This window comes from Phyllostomus discolor, chromosome 5, assembly GCF_004126475.2.
Source record: "Phyllostomus discolor isolate MPI-MPIP mPhyDis1 chromosome 5, mPhyDis1.pri.v3, whole genome shotgun sequence".
Taxonomy (NCBI): domain Eukaryota; kingdom Metazoa; phylum Chordata; class Mammalia; order Chiroptera; family Phyllostomidae; genus Phyllostomus; species Phyllostomus discolor.
Genome location: NC_040907.2, coordinates 168,507,401 through 168,529,831, shown reverse-complemented (window position 1 = coordinate 168,529,831; position 22,431 = coordinate 168,507,401). Strand labels below are relative to the sequence as shown.

General features: G+C 53.7%; 1 protein-coding gene across 15 annotated transcripts in view; it reads left to right on the top strand.

Moving 5' to 3' along the window:
* The window catches only part of FGFR2 (fibroblast growth factor receptor 2), a 100,119-nt gene that overhangs the window by 59,407 nt on the left and 18,281 nt on the right, over positions 1-22,431 (top strand). For 6 of the 15 annotated variants that reach the window (XM_036027406.1, XM_036027398.1, XM_036027409.1 and 3 more), the window contains 5 exons: positions 6,326-6,516; positions 7,661-7,808; positions 11,184-11,386; positions 18,672-18,823; positions 21,653-21,774. In XM_036027406.1, the coding sequence (XP_035883299.1) occupies positions 6,326-6,516; positions 7,661-7,808; positions 11,184-11,386; positions 18,672-18,823; positions 21,653-21,774 (816 nt within the window). Of the gene's footprint in view, positions 1-6,325; positions 6,517-7,660; positions 7,809-9,064; positions 9,210-11,183; positions 11,387-18,671; positions 18,824-21,652; positions 21,775-22,431 lie in introns of all 15 variants that reach the window. The other 9 variants (XM_036027399.1, XM_036027410.1, XM_036027408.1 and 6 more) reach the window with 3 other exon arrangements.

Here is a 22,431-nt window from a genome sequence, read left to right as displayed (position 1 = left end):
GTTGGTTTAATTCCTGCCTGGACTGTGTGTTGTGTGTGTGTGTGTGTGTGTGTGTGTGAGATACTCTTCCCGTGGAGAACCCCAGCTATGCAGACACCAGCTGATACATTTTGCATTCCTGAAAGATGTTGCACCTCCTGCAGCAAAAGGTGGGGGGGGTGTTCCGAGGCTCTGGCAGGCAGCCCCCCAGGTCACCGCCCTCAGCTGTGTTTGCCTGATCTCCTCAGGCGGGGGCCTGGGGCCGCCAGTGCCTGAGTTTTACATCAGTGAAAACCGAGCACAATGTAGGGAGGGACCTGGTGTCAGCGGGGAGAAAGCTCTCATTTGGTGAACTGGACAACGTAAATATACTTAACCCCTTGGGAGGGCAGGTTTGCTGTGACCCCAGGAATATATCTTGCTCACTCTGTCATGCATATTGTCACCTTTGCCTGGTCTCTCTCTCTTTTTAAAAGTTTTTTTTTTCACTTAGAGACGGGGAAGGAAGGGAGATAGGGAGAGAAACAACGGTCGGTTGCCTCTCGCCTGTGCCCCGATGGGGACCAGGGCATGTGCCCTGACTGGGAATTGAACCAGTGACCTTTCACTGTGCGGGACAGTGCTCTACCTGCTCAACCAACTGAGCCACGCCAGTTAGGGCTGTCTCTCTTTCTCTCTTTTTTAATTTTTTTATGGCAGAATACACCTAATATAAATGTATATACGCCTAATAGAAAATGTTTCGTTGTAACCATTTTTGAGTGTACGGCTCAGTGGCGTGAAGGACATCCCCGTGGCTGGGTGGCCGTCCCCAGTCTCCATCCCCAGAGCTCCCCGTCGTCTCAGAAGGAAAGGCATTTTTGAACCTACGTTTGGCATAACTTTGTGGCCACCAGAGAGTCTTCAGATCCAGTTGAACTTGTTGAAGGCACGGCGCCCCGGGCATCGCAGACCTTTGGGGTGCAGATAACACACAGCCGTGCCCCTGTGATTTGCCCAAGAAGACCTAGATCGACACCCGACTGGTAGAAACCACTCAACCCCCAGCCAAGTAATACTGCTTATGGCATTAAGGAGGGAAGGCGCTTTGCCTTGCGGCCGCGGCCTTCCCGGTGCCCGGCCTCCTGGAGCAAGCGCAGAGGAATCGGTGGTGGTGTCTGGCTTCGAGCATTTCACAGGGTGCAGCCTCCGTAAGTCCCTGAGGGACTTCAGTGCCCGAGGGAGGACACTTCAAGGTGCTCCAGACAAGCTCATTTCTCAGACTTTCCTCTCTGTGCCGAGACACCAGTGTTTTGGGGGAAGCTGGATTCCCAGGTCAATTCCACAGGACTTTCCCGAATCAGGTGTCCAGGCAGGAGGAAGATGAGACCAAGCCTAGGATGGAGAAAGACCAGCAAACTAGTCAGTTGCTACAAAAATGCCCTTTTTCTTAAAAAAAAAAAAAATCCAGGTGCGTAGCATCCCAACCCACCCGTCTGTTCTGGAAGATGACAACCCAGAAATCTCCGGGTGGGCGCTTGGGCTCTCTTTTGAACGTGTGCTCCTCCTCCTCACCCTGTGTCCTAACTTCGCCTGTTTCTCCTGATGGTTTTCTGTTCCGACCTCCTTTTGTGCAGGTGTCCAGGGGCCGGGGAAGGCTCAGGGGAAAGCCGGACCCAGAGCCCTGCTAGATTAGCCTGTCTGGTTTGAGTGCATGGGGCAGCGGCTTGATAAAGCAGTGAACTCATTCTACTAATTGTAGTTAGTGGGAGGTCTTGAGCGGGTTCCTGGGATCCTCCGACTTCAGAGGGCTGTGAGGGGCCTCCCCTAATAGCCCTGCCTCCTGCTAACTGGTTTAGTGTGTTTTTAGGCAACAAAAGCAACCGCCGCCTACTCTGGAGAAGGGGGGAAAAAAAAGGCTGGGCTTTAGAAAAAGAATTCTTGGTGGATCTCCCTCGTCCTCCAGATCGCAGGGTCCTTTCTCTGGGCGGCCCCTCGGAGTTGCTAAGAAACTGCCCTTTTAGCGGAAGGGTAATTAAATGTTGGTTTTAATTTAAAGGCAGGGCAGGCAGAGTTCTCTGCGCGCCTTGAATGGAGAGCAGGAGGCTCGCCGTTACCTGATCAGTACTGGGCACTGGGAGCGACTCTGGGTGTTTTCCTGCCAGACACACAGCTTTGAAACGGTCCTTTGTGGCCAGCACCGCTTTGCTTACCTGTTTGGGGAGAGGTAGTTCAGAGGAACAGTGTGTGCTGGGAAACCAGCAACTCGGCTTTGATTAATTTACAGGTGTAATTTAAGAACCCGGTTCTCCTTCCGACCCTGGGAGCCGCAGTCCCCCCCCAGCCTGTGGACATGAGGCCTCTCTGCTCGCTGGCCATTTTTTATGGCCTTGGCCGTGTCAGAGCAAAAGCTGTAGATCTCTTATGAGCAAACATGTTATGTCCAGGGGAGGACTGGCATGTCATAAAGTTTCAATGGTCAATTAACAATGATTTATTCTTTGTCACTCAGGCATTTTTCTCCATCTCTCTCTCTCTCACACACAGAGCAGAACTTGAGAGAGTAGGTCTCGATATTTAGGCTCCAAGCAGCTGGGCCTCTGCTCTAGCAAAGTGGATTCATTTGGAGCCCTTGACAGAAGGGAGGGAGAGAGCGCGGGGGAGAGGGTTTTTCTCCCAGCCCTTCAGCCTGTGTTTACTATGCATCTATTCGGTGGAACCTCATTCCAGCCGTGCAGCCAACTGTCCCATCGGCGGCAGCCACACCCTGCGGGCTGCTTTCCACTCCGTCTTAATTTGGAATCCACACCACAGGGCCCGCAGAACCGCCGCTGTAAAGATTCCCACCCTCCTAGGTCCAGGGACCGTGCATCTGTAACCTGCAGGACTCCGAGTGTATGTTTTTAAAAACTGCAGGGTGAGGTGCTCGTCGGCTTCTCTGTTTGCCGTGTATTTCTTTCGCTCCCCCGTAAAAAGAAAAGTCTGTTTTCCGGAACAGCTGAGAGGTACACGTGCTGCAGGAGAACCTTGCCCGAAACTGTGAATCCCGGTGGAGAAGATGGGGGTTTTGTTAATCACAAGGAAGGAGCAGAGAGGAGCAGGCGCCGGGTGGGATTCTCCCACCCAGAGATACAATGCATTGACCAGTCTTTCTCTATCAGCCCGCTGCCCCCAGGCACTGCAGGCCTGAGGGGCTCGGTTCGCCCACGCCCTTGTGAGGTTCTGGGGGGCACGTGAGCTGCTGGAGGACCTCCACGCCCCCAGCCCCGGGGGGCTGCCTGCTATGCCCACCTCCGCAGGACCTGCCGCCCAGCCAGCTCCCCCAGCCACCGGCTGCACCCCGAGTTCCCCCCGGTTTTCTGGAAGCTGAAACGGGAGTCCAGGTGCTGTCATCCCCTGCTGCTGACGGACACTGAGGAAGCGTGCTCGCTGGAGGAGCTGGGAAGAGGAGCGCCCTGCTCCGCAGAAGCTGGCACCTGGGACCTTTTCCAAGATGTTCGGGGCAGAGAATAAGGTTGCAACGGAAATCAAAGCCTGATGTGGAGAAACGAAACATGAGGCCTACTGACTTTTTAAAAACATTTTAAATAACATTCTCTAAGGTTTCGTTTATACCAAAGGCAGCTGTAATAAGTTTTGGAAGATGGTGTAAGGTTTCGATTACAGAGGGATCCCCCTTACGGTTTCTGTACCCGAAGTGAGAATGGGCTGAGGGGGGGAGGGCAGTGGTTCAGAGGTTACTTTGTAGCAGGTGAGACTGTTTGAGAGGGTGAATTCAAGACTGCAAGCCGCCAAGTTCGGCATGCCGTAATTTGCAAATGCAATAGCATTAGACCATTGCAAAGTTCTTTTTTTTTTCCCCCTCTTCAAATAGTCTGAATAGCAGTAACTGAAGAACTGGAGCTCAGCGACACGTTGAGCACTAGTGAAACAAGACTGTGGCCCTGTAGCGGGCCGGCCCTCACAGGGCCGCCCCAGCGACTCCACGCCCTGCTGAGGGCTGGCGCGGGCCGGGACGTGGGGCCGGATGAAAGCGCCCATTGTTCGCGGGGCACCGTGACTCGGTATTACATGCACAGTGTTTGCTTGTGCAAAGCTCTGTTCGAAACAAGCGTGTTTAAGAAAGGCGATGTGGTTTGAAATTCCGTCGATCTGGCTGGTGACATTTAAGATTTTATAGTACCTTTGTCTCTAAGGATAAATATTTAGGTCCACTGTAAATATTTGTATTTGAACACGCAAACACGTGGCACGAAAGTGGGAAACGGGGCCAGAGGGCGGATGGGGACCTCAAATCCCCTTCTCTGCGGGGAGGAATAAGCCACACCCCTGTGTCACAGCTACAGAGGCGTAGTTGGTCAGCGTGGCTGGCAGTGTCCAGCCCCGGGGACAGCCCCTCGTGTTGCTGAGTTTCTTGGGAGGAGGAGGGGGAGTACGGACTTGACCCCCGTGCTTCTCCTGTGGACGGGGCGGGCTGGGGGGCGGGGGAAGCAGACCTCCAGCCCTGCCAGCCCCAAGCCGGCCGGTCTCTCCGGGCCTGAGTGGGAGGCTCACAGTGGTCCTGGGGTGCTGTGTTCACCAGAGCGTGAGGGTTTCTGGCGATGTTTGAAGGGATCCCAGCTCTGCGACCTGCTGCCTACAAAACTCAGGAGTCCCACCTTCTTCTAGGTTCTCCGTTCAGCCTGTCCAGGTGATGATATTGGGGCAAATGAGTGACTTTTGTAGGGCTCTGCCATCCTTATCTTTTTAATGTGAAAATGTAGGTAGGCGTCTCTGCGAAGTGATGGGAGATTCTGGAATGCAAGAACCTTTTCTTTTGCTGCTTCATTTTTTTTTTTTTTTTTTTTTTTAGTTTTTAAAGACCAGCAACAGGCTTATGCAGTCAAATCAATTTGCATATGGTCTGGCTCTTGTCCAACACATTCCACTAAGTGACATTTTAAGCTGAAAGGCTCCGATGTAGAAAGACTTGGATATCTGTCATTCTGAGTGGCTGTTCCCGGGCCAGTGCACGGGGAGGCCAGGTGCAGCAGGGAGACATCCTTGGTGTGTTCGCGGGGGGGGGGGGGGGGGCGCGGAGCTCTTCCTGTCCCCGGGCAGTTTTTGAAGGGGAGGTTCAAGGCAGTGGGACCCACTCCCTGGGAAGGGAGAGGAGGAGGGTGGCTGGTCCCCGCAGGGGGGTGGGGATGGGCTGATGTGTGTGAATGTGGATGGTCAGTTGGGTGGGTTGGCTGGCTGCTGGCCCCGCTGCCACGCAGGAAGCTTCCTGTTGGTTTGCAGTGCGGGTGCCTGGTGGGCCAGGTCACTCAGCTGGCTGGTCTGCTGGGAGTTGGTCCCTGGGAGCCCTGGTTTCAGGGGCTCTCACTCCAGGACCCGGCACCAGTATTTCCGCAGAGGCCACCTGTGCATTGAAGAGGGACCCTTGCAGACGTGAGGCTAGAAAGGATGTGCCTTTGTAGAGAAGCCTTCTCCCGAGAGAGAGAGAGAGAGAGAAAGGGAGAGAGAGAGGGGTCAGGCGGCGGCTGAGGGTGGGACACAGTGGCCAGCCCACCCCGCACGGGGCCTCCTTCAAGGCCGCCTGAAACGCCGCCGGATTCGGGCACTGCTGTCTCTTCGTGAGTTTCATTCGGTGCCACATCTGAACAAACCACGGGCCGCTTCCTCGTGCAGCCAGCGCTTGGCACACGGCAGCGCTTAATATTTATCAAGGAAATGACTTGGGGGGGAGAAAAGAGAATGAATAGAGTCAATTCCATAGCAGAGAGAGAAACCCGTTTGTTCGTTTGGTCCGTTCATAACCTTGGGCTTTAGCTTTTAGTTTATTTTCCTTTAACACACGTGATAAACGTCATCTCAGGGCATCTTAGAAATGTAGTGGGAGACACTGTGCATGCAGGAGCCACTGTTGGTATTCGGGGCGACGTGCAAGGAAGTCTTGCCTCTCGCTGGTGGTGTTTGGCTTATGGTCAAGGTGAGTTTCCGATGTTCCCCCCCAGCAGTGTACATGGAGAGGTACCCATACCCCTGCCATTTTTTTTTCAGGTTGTCAGACTAAAGCTTTTTCCCTTGCTCATGAGGTGGCCTTGGACTACCAACCACTTGAGACTTAATACATTCTTTCCTCAGTTTTCTGAATAAGGACTCTTTTTACGAGGGTTGCTCTCCCTCTCTCTCTCTCTCTCTCTCTCTCTCTCTGTCGCCTTTGAAGTCATTTTCTTTGTTATGCGTCGGGTGGCCATGTTATTTCAAAGGAGTCAGCCAGCAGGCTCGAGACCTTTTTGGCTCCAGTTGACAACCAGCCTTCTGGACAACACAACTTATTTATTCCCCCCCCCCCCCCTTTCCCTCTCTCCCCTCTCTCCCTCAGAGCGATCGCCACACCGGCCCATCCTCCAAGCCGGACTGCCCGCCAACGCCTCCACCGTGGTCGGAGGAGACGTGGAGTTCGTCTGCAAAGTCTACAGCGATGCCCAGCCCCACATCCAGTGGATCAAACACGTGGAAAAGAACGGCAGTAAATATGGGCCCGATGGGCTGCCCTATCTCAAGGTTCTGAAGGTGAGCGCTTCCCGAAGCCGTCGGTGCTGGCTTCAGAATGCCGACCGGGGCGGGGGGGGGGGGGGGGGGTCTCCCAGATGGGTTGGGCCCTGGGTTCCTGGATTCCCTGTTGGATTTGGGAGAAGACGATCCGTTTATTGGATGGGCCAGCATAGAGGGTGTTGGGGCAGTGGGAGATCAGGAGGCTTGCTAGTGAAAATTCAGAAGGGGACTTCAGGGTGGCGGAGGGGACTGCTGGGGTTGGGGGCAGAACAGTTCAGTTGTTGATCAGCCCTGAGAGCTTTGGGGAGATGGGTGGGCTCAGCTGCCCATCTATAGAAGTGGGGGTCGTGCAGTCATCTCCCCTCCAGGGCCAGTCGGGCCGGGCAGATGGGAGGGAGTGGCCGGAAAGAACTTTGTAAACTCCAGGCGTAGGACCGACATTTATTGTAAGCGCTGATGTTGTTTTAACCTTCGTATGACATGAAGGTCAAACTGTCATAGCCACCTTTTAGAAACAGTGTAGATTCTCCTTTTCAAAGAAACCCCTTAGCCACTGAAACTCACTCACGTGCGATTTAGACAATAAACTTGAGAAGGTGGTTATGAACCTACGGAACGTCAGACAAGGAGAATGTCTCCTCGCATTTCTTACTTGTTTCTTGCAAGTCCCTGTTTTAACAGCATCAGCCTCTTTATTTTGTAGATCTGTCTTGCTGTTGAGGATGGTGATGGCAAGCTAAGCCTGGGCCACGTCTTAGCCCACCCCCACGCTTGCCTCCCACACTGACTTGCTCATTGAGAAGGCCCTAGAAAGAACAGCCTTCCAATAAGACCATAGGTGGTTCAACTAACAACTTTTCCACTTGTAAAGGTGTTCTCCGCAGCCGAGAACACGCAGGGTGCAAAGAGCGGGGGAAGGGCGGCTAACCCGGGGAACGGCTCACCCCTTCTAGGTGTGGATCACAACCTCTCACCCCTGTCCACCGGGTTGCTTCCGTTGTCCACCGTTAACTTACACCGTCCTTCCGAAACCCGTAGCCCTTCCCTGCCGCTGTACACATACAACGGAAATTGTTCTCTTGTGGTGTGTTGGTGGTGGGACCCTAGACAGGGCGAAGTCCTTCCCGGTTGGCCGTTACATTGTTCTCTGTGTCTGTTCCAGCACTCGGGGATAAATAGTTCCAATGCAGAAGTGCTGGCTCTGTTCAATGTGACTGAGGCCGACGCTGGGGAGTATATATGTAAGGTCTCCAATTATATAGGGCAGGCCAACCAGTCTGCCTGGCTCACTGTCCTGCCCAAACAGCAAGGTAACAACGTTTTTGGTTTTTGTTTTTTTTTGTTTTTTGTTTTTGTTTTTTTTTTTAAATAAGAAGGCTGGATATAGAAGCTGGAAAGACTTGGTGCTTTGGGAGACTGCAGGCAGCTTGTAGGATAACTCTGTGGACTCGGTATATTCATCATACTCTTCCTTCGGTGACGCAGCCGGTGTGAGGCCGGCCGCCATGGAAAAATGCCCACGATGTTCCAAACGCTTGCTCTCGTTTCTTCTCGAGGTGGTCCCCCCCCAGCCCACCCCCACCCGGTGTTTAAGTCATTTCTTCCAGTACGTCTTGTTTGGGCTGCACCGTTCCCGTCGTTACTGCCCGTAAATGCCATTTGAAACACTCAACCTGCACGCCTCTTGAGTCTGCGGTGTTTCGGATCAGCAGGACTCATGTGGCCCCGCGCCCCCCAGTTTTTAGAGAAATGCTGGCGTGGTCCGCTGAGGCATTGTTTCCTTGGCCGTGTGACTGATAACTCATCAGACGCCGTCTCTGACCTTGCTATTTCAGATTTGGGGGTTGTCCACTTAATGGACGTACGGCCGGAAGGTATGGAAGGCAGCAGGTTGACTTTCTGAGTTTGTCATGACTCGTGTTCAAATGCTGATGTTCCAAAAAAAAAAAAGGAAAATGCCCAGTTCCTTGGCCACCAAGATCAAGCCTTCTTGCATTTTGTTTCAATGCAACACCTGCCGCGGTGGTTACGTAGGAATAAAAGTAACCAGAGCCTGGTAACCAAGGTGGCCTCCTACCCTGGCCGGTGCCCACAGGGCCAGAGGGGTGTGGGGGGGTCCCCCTGGACTCACCTGCAGGATTTTGACAACGCAGTTAACTGCAACACACCCACCCTTTTCTCAGGGTGGGAGTCTGCAGCCCACAGAGCCAGGACCCAACTTGGCCTTTGGGGGGGGGGTGCCCTACTTTTGGAAAGCCCCCCTGAATCCAAAGCAGAGCAAAGCCGTGGCCCAGCGAGTGGACGTCTGTGGGTCTGTTTTTCCATGTGTGTGATTGCATGCCTGTCTAGGTGGTGCAAGCTGGTGTGGTGACGGGCCTGTGGAGGTGAGCTGCTCCGTGTCGCTCCGTGTCTCTCGGTTGTGGGCTTCGTGGATGGGCTGCGACCGGAACCTGCCCGCGGCCGGCACCCGCCGGAGCCCCCGGTGCGACGCCCCGTGGTTCCGTGGCCCCCTCCGCAATCGTTCCTGTGTCCTCTAGCCGTGTCTCTCGCTCCCCTTGTTTTCTAGGCCGCCGGTGTTAATACCACGGACAAAGAGATTGAGGTTCTCTATATTCGGAATGTAACTTTTGAGGATGCTGGGGAATATACGTGCTTGGCGGGTAATTCTATTGGGATATCCTTTCACTCTGCATGGTTGACAGTCCTGCCAGGTATATACTGCTCTTTCTCTCCGTGGGTTTTTTTTTTTCCTTTTCTTGGTTGATTGCCCTAAAATGAACACAGCTTCTGTTCTCAGAAATGGCCCCTTTTAGCCTTGCATAAAGATTTTTAAAAAATGTTTAAAGCCATCCCCCGGGGATCGAAATGTTGCCTTGGAAATTCAGTTACAGTGTGATCCCGTACTCCCATTGATGATCGAGTGACATGTCACCCTGGAAACCCAAAGGGATCTCGTGTGTTCAGCGAGTCCCCGAGTCAATGTTTCAATTCACCCATCCCCGGCTCTCTTGAGAAGTTGAAATTACTTTGTAAACTTCAAAGTAATTTTTTGCTCATTTCAAATTCCATTGTGCTCAACTGCCCTATGTATTTTTACTCCACTTCCCATTTTTAATGAGATGTCAATAGATGGATGGATGTCGGGGTGCCCGGGGAGAGGCCCCCACGTGTAGGGTGTACAGAAGCAGTGTGGTACCTACCTTGGGAATCGGTGGCTTGCTGCATGTGGCAATAGAACGGGCTGTCAGTTTGCTTTTGCTGCAAAGCATGCTCTCGCCTTCGTGGGCTTGATGTGATTTCCGCCCTACAGAGAAATCAGCATCAGGGAAGCCCCGTTGCCTAAATATTGCTGCTGCCTTGAATCTTTAACCGATATCTCTATCCTGGTCAAATGTTCTTGAAAATCACTGTCTCCTTCGATGCATCTGCCGCTTTGTCATTGCTATTGTGAGACCGCATAGACTGTGTTCCCCCCCAGCCATGAATGCCTTATTTTTAGAGTACAGTACCTACCTGCATGCTTATTGTATATGTCGTAAAAGTGAATTGATCCTTTTATTTTGTGCTGTGCTGCCGAGAGTTTTGACTGTCTTGCAAGCATTTTTTTTCTGATTAAAATGTGTAAGCTTTAAATAATACCATTGCATCTTTTTTTTTTTTCTTTTGTCGTGAATCTGCCATGTCAATATCTGCTTCGGAACAGTGAGATGCCTCTTATATTGAGCTTGCTGCTACTGGCCGTACTGCATTCTGCAGGTGGCTGCTGGGCACTCCGTAACCAGGGTGCCTGACAGCACCAGCCCATTAACTAAGAATGCAGTTTGAGAAAAATACTGTTTGGAAATTCACTGCTTATAGGTTGACCATTGAGGACTAAGGAGGGAGCAGACTTGATTGGAAGTTGATGTGAGAATGTTCTAACTTGAATAATTTTACTCACACGTAAAACCATTTCTATTTTTTCTTTAAAAGTTGTGATGTATCCGTATAACCAGATGCACAAACATTTTAGTAGTTATTAAGAAATATTACCACTTATGATGCAAACGTAATGATTCTATAGTATAAGCAATTCTGTCTTCATGTTAAATGAATGCATTTGTTTATTATTAAAGAATTGGACACTTTTTTGGGCCAACCTACTAGATGAATATTTTATTTCATGTGGAACTGTGTTCGCCTCTGGTAAACCAGCCTGTCCCATCTTCCTGCGGAAATGCTTACCCCACATAAGGTGGAGGCACTGTCCCTTGGGGGACAGAGTGGGCATTGTTCACGTTTAAGAACGTGGCCTGCTCGGAGACCAGCGTGGAACACAGTCCCGTTACTGTGGGTGTGGCCGGCTGTCCTATTCTGCCCAAATGTCTGTGGCCTCCCCGCCTGCCCTTTGTGCCAGATGGCAGCCGGCCTGTCACTATCACTGGGGTGCAAGGCGCACCGAGGCTGTAGACAGTGGCCGCCTGGGCCCCGGGGGTGGAGCGAGGAGCCCCGGGCCCTCCCCCTTCACTTGGGAGAGGCGCACAGCCGGCCCGGGCCCGTGCCACTCCGCGGCACCGAGTCATTGGGAAACCCATCCTTGGGGATGCTCATTACTGCCTGATTCCTTCGGTTGTGCCGGGATGCGCCCAGCCGGTGTCCTAACTCTGGCCTGCTTCTCTGTCCCACCCCTGTGACCTGCAATGTAGCGCCCGTCAGAGAAAAGGAGATCCCGGCCTCCCCAGACTACCTGGAGATAGCCATTTACTGCATAGGGGTCTTCTTAATCGCCTGCATGGTGGTGATCGTCATCGTGTGCCGGATGAAGACCACCACCAAGAAGCCGGACTTCAGCAGCCAGCCGGCCGTGCACAAGCTCACCAAGCGCATCCCCTTGCGGAGACAGGTAACAGAAAGTAGATAAAGAGTTTGAAGAAATTTACTCTTCCCGCACGCCCCAGCCAGCTCTCTGGTCTGTCCCCCTGCTTCGATGCCCCCGCTTCTGTGAGCCTCACCGAGCGAGCGGTTCCAGCGTGCTTTCTTGTGACCATCCGATGAGTGTTCGGTCAGAGCTGGGAGAGTTGGGCGCTGACGCTTCAGTGGGGTCAGTGGGGTCCAGGTGCCCGGGCAGGAAAGCACAAGGGCGTGAGACTCAGAGGGCGGATCCGCAGGGCTGGAAACAGCACAGGCAGGCAGGGCCTCGTGTGTGTGACGACCTCAGGAGCGGCAGTCTCTTTGACGCATGGGCCACTTCTGTCCCCTGGGATCTAGTGCTTTTTTGTTTGTTTGTTTGTTTCTGGAACAGGCTTATGCCACTTGTTGGAAAGGGAGGGACTCTAGGTTTTGTTTGTGTGTTTGTATTTACTTATTTCTTTTAAGTCAAGGTCAGAAACCTGTGCCCCAGACTGAACCTTGGCTCCACTGCTCCGATGTGTAAAATGCAACTGTGTGCATGTACTGCGTTGTTGCTGGTTGTCCGCGAGCGTGGCTGCAGTTCGGTGCCGGGGCGATTTCTGTGTGGAATAGGCAGCAGATTTGTCGTCAGCCTTGTGCGTGGGCTTTGGTGGTTCCTTTTCGCTGGTGCGTGCCTCCAGATTGGTCCGACTTTGCTGTGGGGAGACGGAGGAAGATGCAGAGCCTGAGACCAAGCCCTGCGAAGCCGATGGGACAGGAAATGTCTCTGCCCTCTGCCCAGGGGGGTGGGAGCAAAAGACAGATGTGAAAGCAAAGTGTTTCCAAAATAACTTGGAACTTGGTTCCAATAAAGGTGTTTTCTTTTTCTTTTTTTTTTTAAGAAACAGCAAGTAAAATGGCTAATGCACTGGCTCTGATCCAGTGGTTTATATCGGTAGAACTTACAGGGCACTTGTTAAGATTGTAGGGTCTTTCGTCTCAGCCCCAGAGCCAGGAATCTGCATTTTATGCGAGACCACAGGTGATTCTGCTGTGGCCTCGGAGAACCTGGGTTAGCCCTGGCCCTGCCCCTCCTGGGCCTTGAGGTGGCCGTGCCATCTTCCGGACAAGGCGTCAGGAAGGATTAGGGACCAGGTGGGCGGCAGCAGGTTTGGCAGCAGTTTCCTGTCCACCCTCCCCTTTCCGGTGGCCACTGGGCCATTCTTACAGCCATCGTCATGAGCCCCGGCCTTGGGGTAGAACGGGGAGTGGCGGCCCACCTGTACCAGTGTCGGCTCCTCACAGGGAGCACGGCTGCCTTCGGGAGGGCACCTGTGAGCCGCGCAGCCAGACCATCGTCTCAGAATTATTTTACCGTTTGTTCCCTGCCGCTGTCAACATGCTCTTCTTTTTGCTTACTATAAAAGAGGCAGATGCCCTTAAAATGCCCTTGACCCGGCCCTGGGCCTTGTGTCACATCTGCCTCCACCTCCGTTGGTCACTTTCCTACCCACCCCCCAGGGACCTTGAGGGTTCCTCTTCCTGCTTTCTCCCTCCCTCCTGCCTCCTTGTGTCACAGCTTCCTGAGTGCTTGGTCTCCCCAGGCTCCGTGTGAGACGTGGCCTGGGGGACCTCCGCCAAGGGCCCCGGGGCTACGGGGCGGTGGGGGGTTCGTTTGCCCGTGTTTCCGGGGGATCAGGGTGCATACGCAAAGCAGAGGAGGGTGGGCAAGTTCCAGCCCCCAGAGGAGCACGTCTCTGGGAGGTCCGTTCGTTGGGGTGGGGGGGGGCACATCTCAGCCCCTCCTGAGTGTCCCCATGGGATGCGAGACTCCTCACAAAGAGCACTTGATCAGTGAGCACCACGGTCCCGCTGGTGGAGAGAGAGATGCCTATCGGGTATCTGGATAAAAGAGGTCATTGGACTGTGGCTGGAATGGAATCCCCAGAAAGGCCGGCAGATAGGTTGATGAAAGAGAAAATACCACAGGGATGCCAAGCGTGCCTTTACCTGGCGACAAGTGAGCCCGTAATCGGATGCCTTGGGGATGGCTCGTCCCCAGGCATCGTCGAGGATGCTGGTGTGTCGCCGCGTCGGCCCAGCCCCTTCTGTCACACAGGCTGCGATCTGGGCGTTTGGGGCGGAGTTCGAATTCCGTCCTCTCGGCCCTGACCCTCACCCCTCCCTGACACGCACCAGACAGCATGTCACTCAACTCAGTCAATTAATTGTTTTTAGGACAAGAGAAGTTTCTTTTTTTTCTTGACTCCGTGGTGAGTGTTTCCTTCGTGACATTTACGAATCCGTGCTGAATCCACCGGTGAAGACGTGTCAGTTTATTCTTTGTCAAAAGTCTTTTTCTCCGTGGCTGAAGAAGAGATTCCGTGTGATCCTTTCCCGGTCACCGTGGGCTTCTTGAGACTCTCCATGGCCTGTGGCCCTTGGAGAAAGAAACAACTTTTTGGTGGAAGGGGGTCACGTGGCATCTTTCTGTGAACCCGCACTCAGTGCCCGGGGCTCGGACACCACGCCAGCCACTCGCTCCTCCACCCGCCCCCCTTTGCCACCGCCGTGGAAAGGGGCCCAGCCCAGAGCGGGCTGCGCGTGGGCAGCGTGGACCTTGCAAGGCAGCCCCCGCACACCCACGGGTTTAAGACAAGGCTTCCCTTTCCGTGCTTCCCACGAATCGGGTGGGTGGGTGGGGGAGAGGTGCGGAGGGACCTGAAGGCGTTTGTGCAGGAGGCACGAGGTGGGCGGGCTGGGTCCATCGTGTCGGCTTTTCAGTGAGTGCATCAGGGTCTCACTCTGGGGCCAGAGGTTTCCGTGGGGCAGGGTAGAGACTGGGCTGTCCCCACGGGCAGAGGAGCCCACCTGCCGGGGGAGAAGACACGCACATGCGTGCAGGGCGTTGGTGTCTCAGACGGGGCTCTCGGTATTTTAGTTTCCCCTCAGACTTCAGTGTCCCCTTTTGGTCGCTGATACAGTAGGTTAAAAACCAGAGAAGAATCGAGAGCAATCAAGGTCGTGTTTTATGACAGATCATTTGAGGCCGGGAGTCTGTTCCCAAGGGCGTCACAGACAGGACCAAGGTGAAGCGGGGTCAGCGTGGGTGACTCAGGAGCCAGTTCTCGGGGTTGGGCATGAGTGGTTGTTAAATGCACCAAGTCCCGTGACGGGCCGTTTTCCTTCTAGAAGCTCGTTTACGACCTAGCAGCCGGGCATCGTGATCTCCGACCGTGTCCCGTGTTTCGGTCGGTCAGACGGTCTAATGGGAGCTCGCTGGCCCCAGAAAGCGTTCGGGTAATGAGCGTGGTCATGGGTGGCTTCACCGGGAACCTGCCCTTTCCTGTGGGTGCCTCGCCCTGCCTGGCCCCCAGCTGGCCGTTCTCTCGGCCTCGGGCAGAACTTGACGAAGAACTGACCTGGAGTTCGGCTGATGTGACCTTCTAGAAACAGCCAGTCTGTCCGGCACGTGGGAGCCATCGCTCTGATAGGTTCGCTGCGAGTCCTGGGTGAGGCAGAGACTTGCGAAGGGAGGACAGCCAGTATGTGGCAAACTACCTCATTACCTGCATTGTGTGAGGGCAGGGAGACAGATCCAAGCCCGGCAGCCCCTTGAGCCTTTGTGTTAGCCACCTGGCTGAGGTGGGGGGGAGAGCCTTTGGTTCGGCTGGAGGGGAGTGGTGGGCAGGGCTCAGGGGAGACACATGGTAAGTCCAGAGCCTTGCGTTCCGGCTTGGGAACGTGGATCCCCAGCCTGAGTTGAGTTTCTGCGGCCAGCGGGGGCCTGGGGACGTGGGTCAGTCCTCAGGAGTAAATACACAAACGCTCCTCACCCCTCGCCCTGGCATCTCCGCCTCTGCCGGCCGTGTTCTCGGCGGGGTCCCCGCTGGCTGTTCGATCCCGTCTAGTGCAGAGAGGTAACACAGTTTCTTGGTGGCCCTTTAAAAAAGAAAAGAAAAAAAAAAGAGAACCACTTCCTTGCTTAATCTCCCATATGTGCCATGGAAATACACAAAAAGCACATTTAGTTAAAAGCCTGATTTACGGCGCAGGGTGAAGGGGTTCCGGAGAGCGAGGGGGCCGAGTGGAGCCTGCAGTGCGCGCTGGGCCAGCGCCAGCCAGGGTCTGGGAGCGGGGAGACAGTTTACTTTAGAGCGTTCGCGTTGGTTGTGTATGAATAACTTCGTTATCACCATCAATGGAATATTTTTAAATTGGATAAACAGGAAACCCTGGGGCGGAAAAAGAGTATCTGACAGGGAAGATGATGACTTTGTGCAAAAAAAAAAGAAAGAAGAAAGTAATAGTCGGATAGTGCTGAATTAGTCGCAGGATCCGGGGACTCCTCGAGGGGCCCTGGTGTGGAGCGGAGACGCTGCGGCGAGATGCGGCGCCCGAGCCTCGGAAGGATCTCCCTCCTGCGAGAGGTCCTGCCGCCGGCCGGGCCTGCGTGCGCGCCCCGGGTAACACGAGTGAGGAGGAAGCCAGTTGTGCTCTGCAGCCCCGGAGGGGTTTTACAGGCCCAGTCAGAATGCATGGAGGTGAAATGAAGGTCCACCTCCGTAGACAGGGCGATTGAATTCTGTCGTTCCTGATACTTTGGGCATTTTCTTACCTCTTCCCCCGCTTGTTTCTGTGTGTGTGTGTGTGTGTGTGTGTGTGTGTTACAGAAGTTTTTTCCAGATTTATCCATTGGATGTAAACCTCTATACTTTGAACAAAATCTCCATCAGTAGTCCTTCTCCTAAACACGATTTTTAAATTTCAGTAACAATGACGGCAACCGCGTTTGTAAAGGTTTTCCATTACCAGCTTCCGCGGAAAAGCCTTGTTGAGACCGTCCGTTTGGGGGAAGAGATACACGTGTGGGAACTCTTGCCAGGGGGTGGTGGGCGAAGAGGACCCCTCTGGGGTCCCAGGCCGGCTGCAGAGCAGTAACCTTGTCACCGCATGTTCAGTTCCTCTGTGCTGCCTCCAAGCCACGTCTGTTACCAGGACGTCCTGTTGCTGCAGCTTAGCTCCTGTCCTGGGGCCGCTCCCAGGTCCTGTGTGGCTCCTGGGTTTGCTCTAACATTTGCTGCAGCCCCTGCCCTCCCTGGCTGAGAGCCGAGGCCCTCAGCTCCCAGCCCAGCAAGGCGTGGCCTGTTCTGCAGCCACCTGGCAGGCCAGCGGGTCTTCCCTCTTCCCCGTGGTGCACGGTGTAGCAGCATCTCTCGTGCAGAGCAGGCCTGGGCTCTGGGCGCTCCGGGTCCCCAGAGGGAGGTGCCGTCATACGGACCCTTGAATCTGGGCAGCGTGTGCTTCTACAAAGGTGCTAAGGAAAGGGATTGTGACGTTGGTAGCAAATACTAACGGAGCTCTTAGGCAGAGCCAGGCTCAGCACTAACCACCAGGCGGGGTGACCGAGTTTCACCCCACAGTCGCGGTGTGGGGAAAACGGCTCCGCTTTCCTGCGGACAGGTAAGGAAGCTCCAGCTTTAGGATGGCCGAGAGACTTCCTGAAGGGCTGGTCTCAAGTTACCGAGCGTCAGACCTGGGGTGGGGTCCCCGACAGACCCATGGGTGCAGGTGGTCAGGGTGCCGCCACCCCACGCGGGGTCCCACTCACAAAGAGTTACCAGAGGAAACTCGTGTCGGGGCTGGCGGCTCAGATGGGGGCCGTCACCGGGTGCCCCCAGGCAGGGATCAGAGGTGCCACCGAGCCCCTCCTGGCACACAGGACAGAGACGAAAACAGTCTCATCTCGCCGTTTTTAACCCACTGGAGAATCCAGTATATTTTAAGCATATGCTCCTCGTTTTCTGCCCCCCCACCCCCCGCCCTGGAGACATGCCTCGGTTCGGATCTTTATTAGTCTAAAAAACATTTTTGTCAAAAAACTACTTTTTAAAAAACGTAAAAGAGTTGTATGCATGGTACTAAAAAATGCGAAGGGCCCACAGAGTTCTGAAATAGACATATTCTAACCTCTCCCTCAACTCTTGATTTTGCTACTTCTCGATTTTAATGCCGAAACCAGTGTCCTCCTATTTGTAAAATGATCTCCCCTCGTGTATTCTCGGTCATGGTTTCAGGTTTCCATTGGAAACGGCAGCCCGGGTTTGCAAGGGAGAGAAGCGAGGTTTTCCGGATAGGGCGACATTCTCCGGGAAGTACAGGTGTTCTGGCGGGGAGGTGGGGGTGGTCCAGGCTCCTCCCCCTCAGGAAGGTCCATCATTGGTTTGCTTGTCTGCACTCAGTCTTTGCTCCTTGCTTTAAACGGGTTTGCAGGCACAGCTGGGGAGGCCCGTCAACCTTAGCCATCCTGCAGGGCGCAGACCCGAGGCGGGCAGGTGAGCTGGTTGGATGGGTCATGGTCAACCCCATGCTCCAACTGTCTTGGGCCAAAGTCCTGTTCATGGTTTCAAGTAGGGTGGTGTGCAGGCGGCCCGAGATTGGCCCAGACTGTGCAGGGACCCTCAGAGGTGGCCCTCCTCATGGTGGGCTCTGCACACATGACCCGTCATGGGAACCCGCCCGGGGGGGGAACGGCGTATTTGAGAAATGACCATGTTCTCAGGTGCAGACTAAGTAAGATGGGCGAGGGTGAGGGAGACCCCTCAGCAAAGCCCCCTCAAGCCGCCGGGCGGGAGAGGAGCTTTCCCAGGTGGTTGTGAACAATGACGTACTTTTCTTTCCCTGACTCTTCGTCCCACGTGTCCAACCCACTTGTTTCCAAAACCAAAGTTGCCAAGAGGCCGTCGATTTTTCACTGAATGGCCCGGATATCCACCAGTCCCCAGAAGGCCTGTGGAGAGGCAGGGCCGGTGCCCTGTGCCTGGGAACCTTGAACAAAGAGGCCCTGGGAGCTACTGGGGTGCCTTTCACATGCAAATCCTGCCTGGAGTTGGTTCTTGGAGATACACTGTCCAAAGGTTCTTATGGGATTTCATGGTCAGTGGTCCCCAGGGGGACTAATTGGGGCTTCAACACAGGGAGTACCAGGAGCAACAGGGAAGCCCTTGGGGGCTGTCTCGAGTCCTCAGGTGATGTCTTGCAGAATCAGGACGGAAAGCAGGCACGTTTTGGCCCAACTCTGTGTACAGGTATTTGAAAGCCCGGTCTTAGAAACACGTCATTTGGATGAAAGTTTGTCCCGTGTAGACGGGAGGGCAGAAGAGTTGGAATCCGGTGCTTCTGGTCCCCCCCCCCCCCCCGTATCTTCCTTCCTGAGAGCTGACCGTCTGGCTGGGCTCTGGCCGGCGTCCAGCCTTCCCAGGTGGAGCCAGAATTACATCTGCGTGTTTGCGTTTTGTATCCAGGTTTCTGCTGAGTCCAGCTCCTCCATGAACTCCAACACCCCGCTGGTGAGGATAACCACACGCCTCTCCTCCACCGCAGACACCCCCATGCTGGCGGGGGTCTCTGAGTACGAGCTCCCGGAGGACCCGAAGTGGGAGTTTCCGAGAGATAAGTGAGTTCTGCTGTGGGCACCTCCCCGAGTGCGTGGGGACTCAGGTGTGCATGGGGGTATCGGGGTGACGTTTCCTTCTTACGACCCCCAGCTGCCGAGGGCTTGCTGTGAGGATGTCAGAAAAGAGTGAGGTTGTATTGCCAAGTAACTGACTCCCAGGAAAGAACTGATTCTCTCTTTTTTTAAATAGTTTTTAAAATGGGAGCTTCTAAGGTGTGGCTGGTCCCCCAATGGGATGGCACCTTAATTAGCATTTTGTTCTTTCTAACTTTCTAGGTGAGTCAGACCCAGTCACGTAGGGTTATCCCATTCATTAAAAAGTTCTGGGATTCCGCCTTCAGGTCACTGCGGACACGACTGTTCTGTCGTTCGTTTCTTTGGAGAAATTAGGCGAAGAAAGTCACCTTGCGAATCTGCATCCGGTGTGCTGTTTTCAGAGGTTATTAATGTAGCATCGGGCTGAAAAGCTTCTGACACGGAATCTGACATGGAGTTTCCTGTGACCCATAACGTTTTCCTTACTGGATGGTACAGGACAGGGGTGTCCCGATCATGCCCAGTCCAAGCGTGGCCACCTGGGCTCTGCCGATGAAGGCACCGGAGGGAATGGCTTCTCTCTTGGTCCGGCTTTAAGTTCCTGTGCTTTGGGCTCACGTCACCTGATGCGGTGGCCTGCCATACTGTAAAGGGAAGGTCACGGCACAGCCCTCCCAGGACTGAGCGTAGTTCTCGGCCCCGGGAGTGTGCGTCTCCTGTTGCACCCCTTTGTGTGTCGGTGAGCTGCGAGCTCTGAACCGCAAAGCACAGCGAGGTGGCGGTGCTGGGCATAGGGTCAGGGGGGAAGGTCTCGGGCTCCCAGCCCCTGTCTTCTAGGCAGGGACCCACTCCCAGACCCACCTTCTGAAATGGAGTCCCCTGGCCACGGGAGGGTCAGTTGTCCGTTCTGTCTTGGGGGGGAGGCCTCTGGTGGTAATTAGGGTCCGAGCAGCTTGTGGGTGACGGAAGGTGGCTGCTGACTCCGCAGCTGCGTCCAATCCACTGGAATGAGCTCCTGATTCGCTGGGGTCCGTGGGAGGGCCCCGAGATTCTGTCCGAGTGTTTAATTAATTACTGTAGACGAACTCACGCACGAATCTGGAAATCCTACAGAGATAAGCTTTTCTAGAGACTGGCTGATGAGCTCTGGAAGGAGAGGTAGCGTCTACGGCCCCTGTCACTTTGATTCACTGGTCTCCACACCGGTGTTTGTTCCCCAGCAGCCAAAGTAGGGACGTTAATTGATGTGCACCGTAAGCGGGAACCAAGTCATCGCACAGATAGCATGCTGTTAGAGTGTTGGTGGAGGTAATTCCCAGTTTATTTGTGTACTGTAGTGAAAACACCAATCATCCATCCATCCATCCATCCATCCAGGACTTGTGTACTGAACATTTGCAAGGGAGGCACCAGAGGAAAACATAAGGAATGGTTTCTTTACCTGTAGACTGTGGAGGGAGAGAGAAAGGGGGTGTCTCTCGTGAGACCTCCTGGCTCCCTGGTGTGATTACACAAGCAGGCAGGTTCGTATGCACGTTCCTGTGTGTATAAGGCTGGGCTGGAGAGCTGGGACCATTCCGTAAGAAACTGCCGCTCTCGGGCTCAGCCCGTACGTAGCCTTTGCCACCTGTGACAGGGCCGTCAACAGTGGGAGTCTTGTGTGTGCTGAACCGTGCGCTCCCACTCGAGGGGACCCCGAGTGTGGAAAATCTGAGCGCGAAGCATTTCAAAACAGTGCTTAGCGCAAACGTAGGTGGAGCAGGTTTCCAATGAATGAAGGCTATTTAGGAGCAGTTTATTAGATCGGAGGCAGAAGTTACACAAAGGAAGGATTGTTACGCTTGTAGTAGCAGGGCACTAGGACATAAATTAGCCATTTTTCCAATGCAAATGTTTGTTTTCTGCCAAGACATTAAATTTAATTTTAGTTCAGTGGAGAAACGGAATGACCTCAGCGTATAGCAAACGTTGCCCTCAGTTTTTTTTTCTGCTCAGCTTTTGCAAATGCTGGTGTACTTACCATAAATACTGTTTACACTGAGGTCAGCTTAGTGCTTTGCTTAAGTGAAAAACCACATTCATACGTATTTCAAAGACGGCCTCATTCTTCTGGTTTCCGTAATGCCCAAGGACAAGATATGGCCATTAACAGGATGCATGTGGAGCTCCTGATTTTAGAAATTTAGTTTGTTGTGTTCCCTTTGGATTTTCTTTAGTATTAATTTTGGGTAGTCAGAAGGATGTCTGGATTGCTTTGCCAAAAAAAAAAAATTCCCCCAATTTTTCAGATTTTTTTTTTTTGCCATTAATGAAAAATGAGAGATTCCCTGGAATGCGTTTAAGATTCATATCATGTATCTTGGCTGCAGAACGTGACCATAAAACCCACTGGTGTCTGAGTGACAGCGATTTTAGAGAAAGACGGAAAAGTAAGAGCAGCTTGAAGGTTTTCCTTGAGACATTCTGAACGACGAGTATTCACTATAACAAGCTCCTCCTTGTTAGCCCTTCGGAAAGCCGACTCCCTCGTCGGCAAGGACCCCTCCCGTAAAGAAAATAAATCCAGGCTACGAGTGTGAAATGTAATAGCGGCCCCGCCGGTAATTGACACGCTCCGAAACGTCACTGAGAAAAAGGACTCGGGCGCGCGTGCACCCCGCGTCTCATTAGTTCCATATGACAGATGCCCCGTGCTCTGCAGGCCGCCGAGAGATTTTTGTATTTGGCTCTGGAATTTCCCTCGCTGCGCCCTTCAGCAGAGGCCGCGCGCTAACCTCCTATTTACACATCCAGGCTGACGCTGGGCAAACCCCTGGGGGAAGGTTGCTTCGGGCAAGTGGTCATGGCTGAGGCAGTGGGAATCGACAAAGAGAAGCCCAAGGAGGCCATCACCGTGGCGGTGAAGATGTTGAAAGGTGAGTGGGGAGGGGGTGGGGACCGGGGGGGCGGGGACCGAGGGGGGTGGGGCACGGGCGGGAAAGCCTTATCAAGAATGTTCCTTTTGTGGCATGTGAACTCTGTCGTGGCTGGGGGTCAGAGAGCACATAGCTGACCCAGGGGTGGAGGGGTTTGCGGTATAAATCAGCATCTCGGACAGACTATTTATCTTGAGCTGGGTGCACTTTTAAGAAAGAAAATCCGCTTTTGCCAACAGGGTAGCTGCCTCAATTGCTGTTCTTCAGCTCCTTGTGATTCTTCCTTCCCTCCCTACAAGGGTGGGGCAGGAGTAGGCTACAGTCCTGTGTATGGAAAATGCAACAACACTTAATAAATAGTAATGCAAGAACAAACTCTGTGTTTCACGCACGCACAACTGTAGCCCTGCTTTCCCCCACCCTGTATTTGCATGTGTTTAGAAAATACCAGCTCACATATAATTGGTTCATGGAGATGAGTGTTGGTATGTGGGTTTCTGGACCCAAATGTTCATGGACAAGCTGAGGACACTTGGCTTTTTTTGGAGGGAGCAAGGAGGCCTAGGGAAGAAGAGATCACACCTTCCTTTCTCGTTTGTGGGAGGAGCTGGTCTGGGAGGGGGACCAATAGGATTGGCGATGGTACAGAGCCTTCTG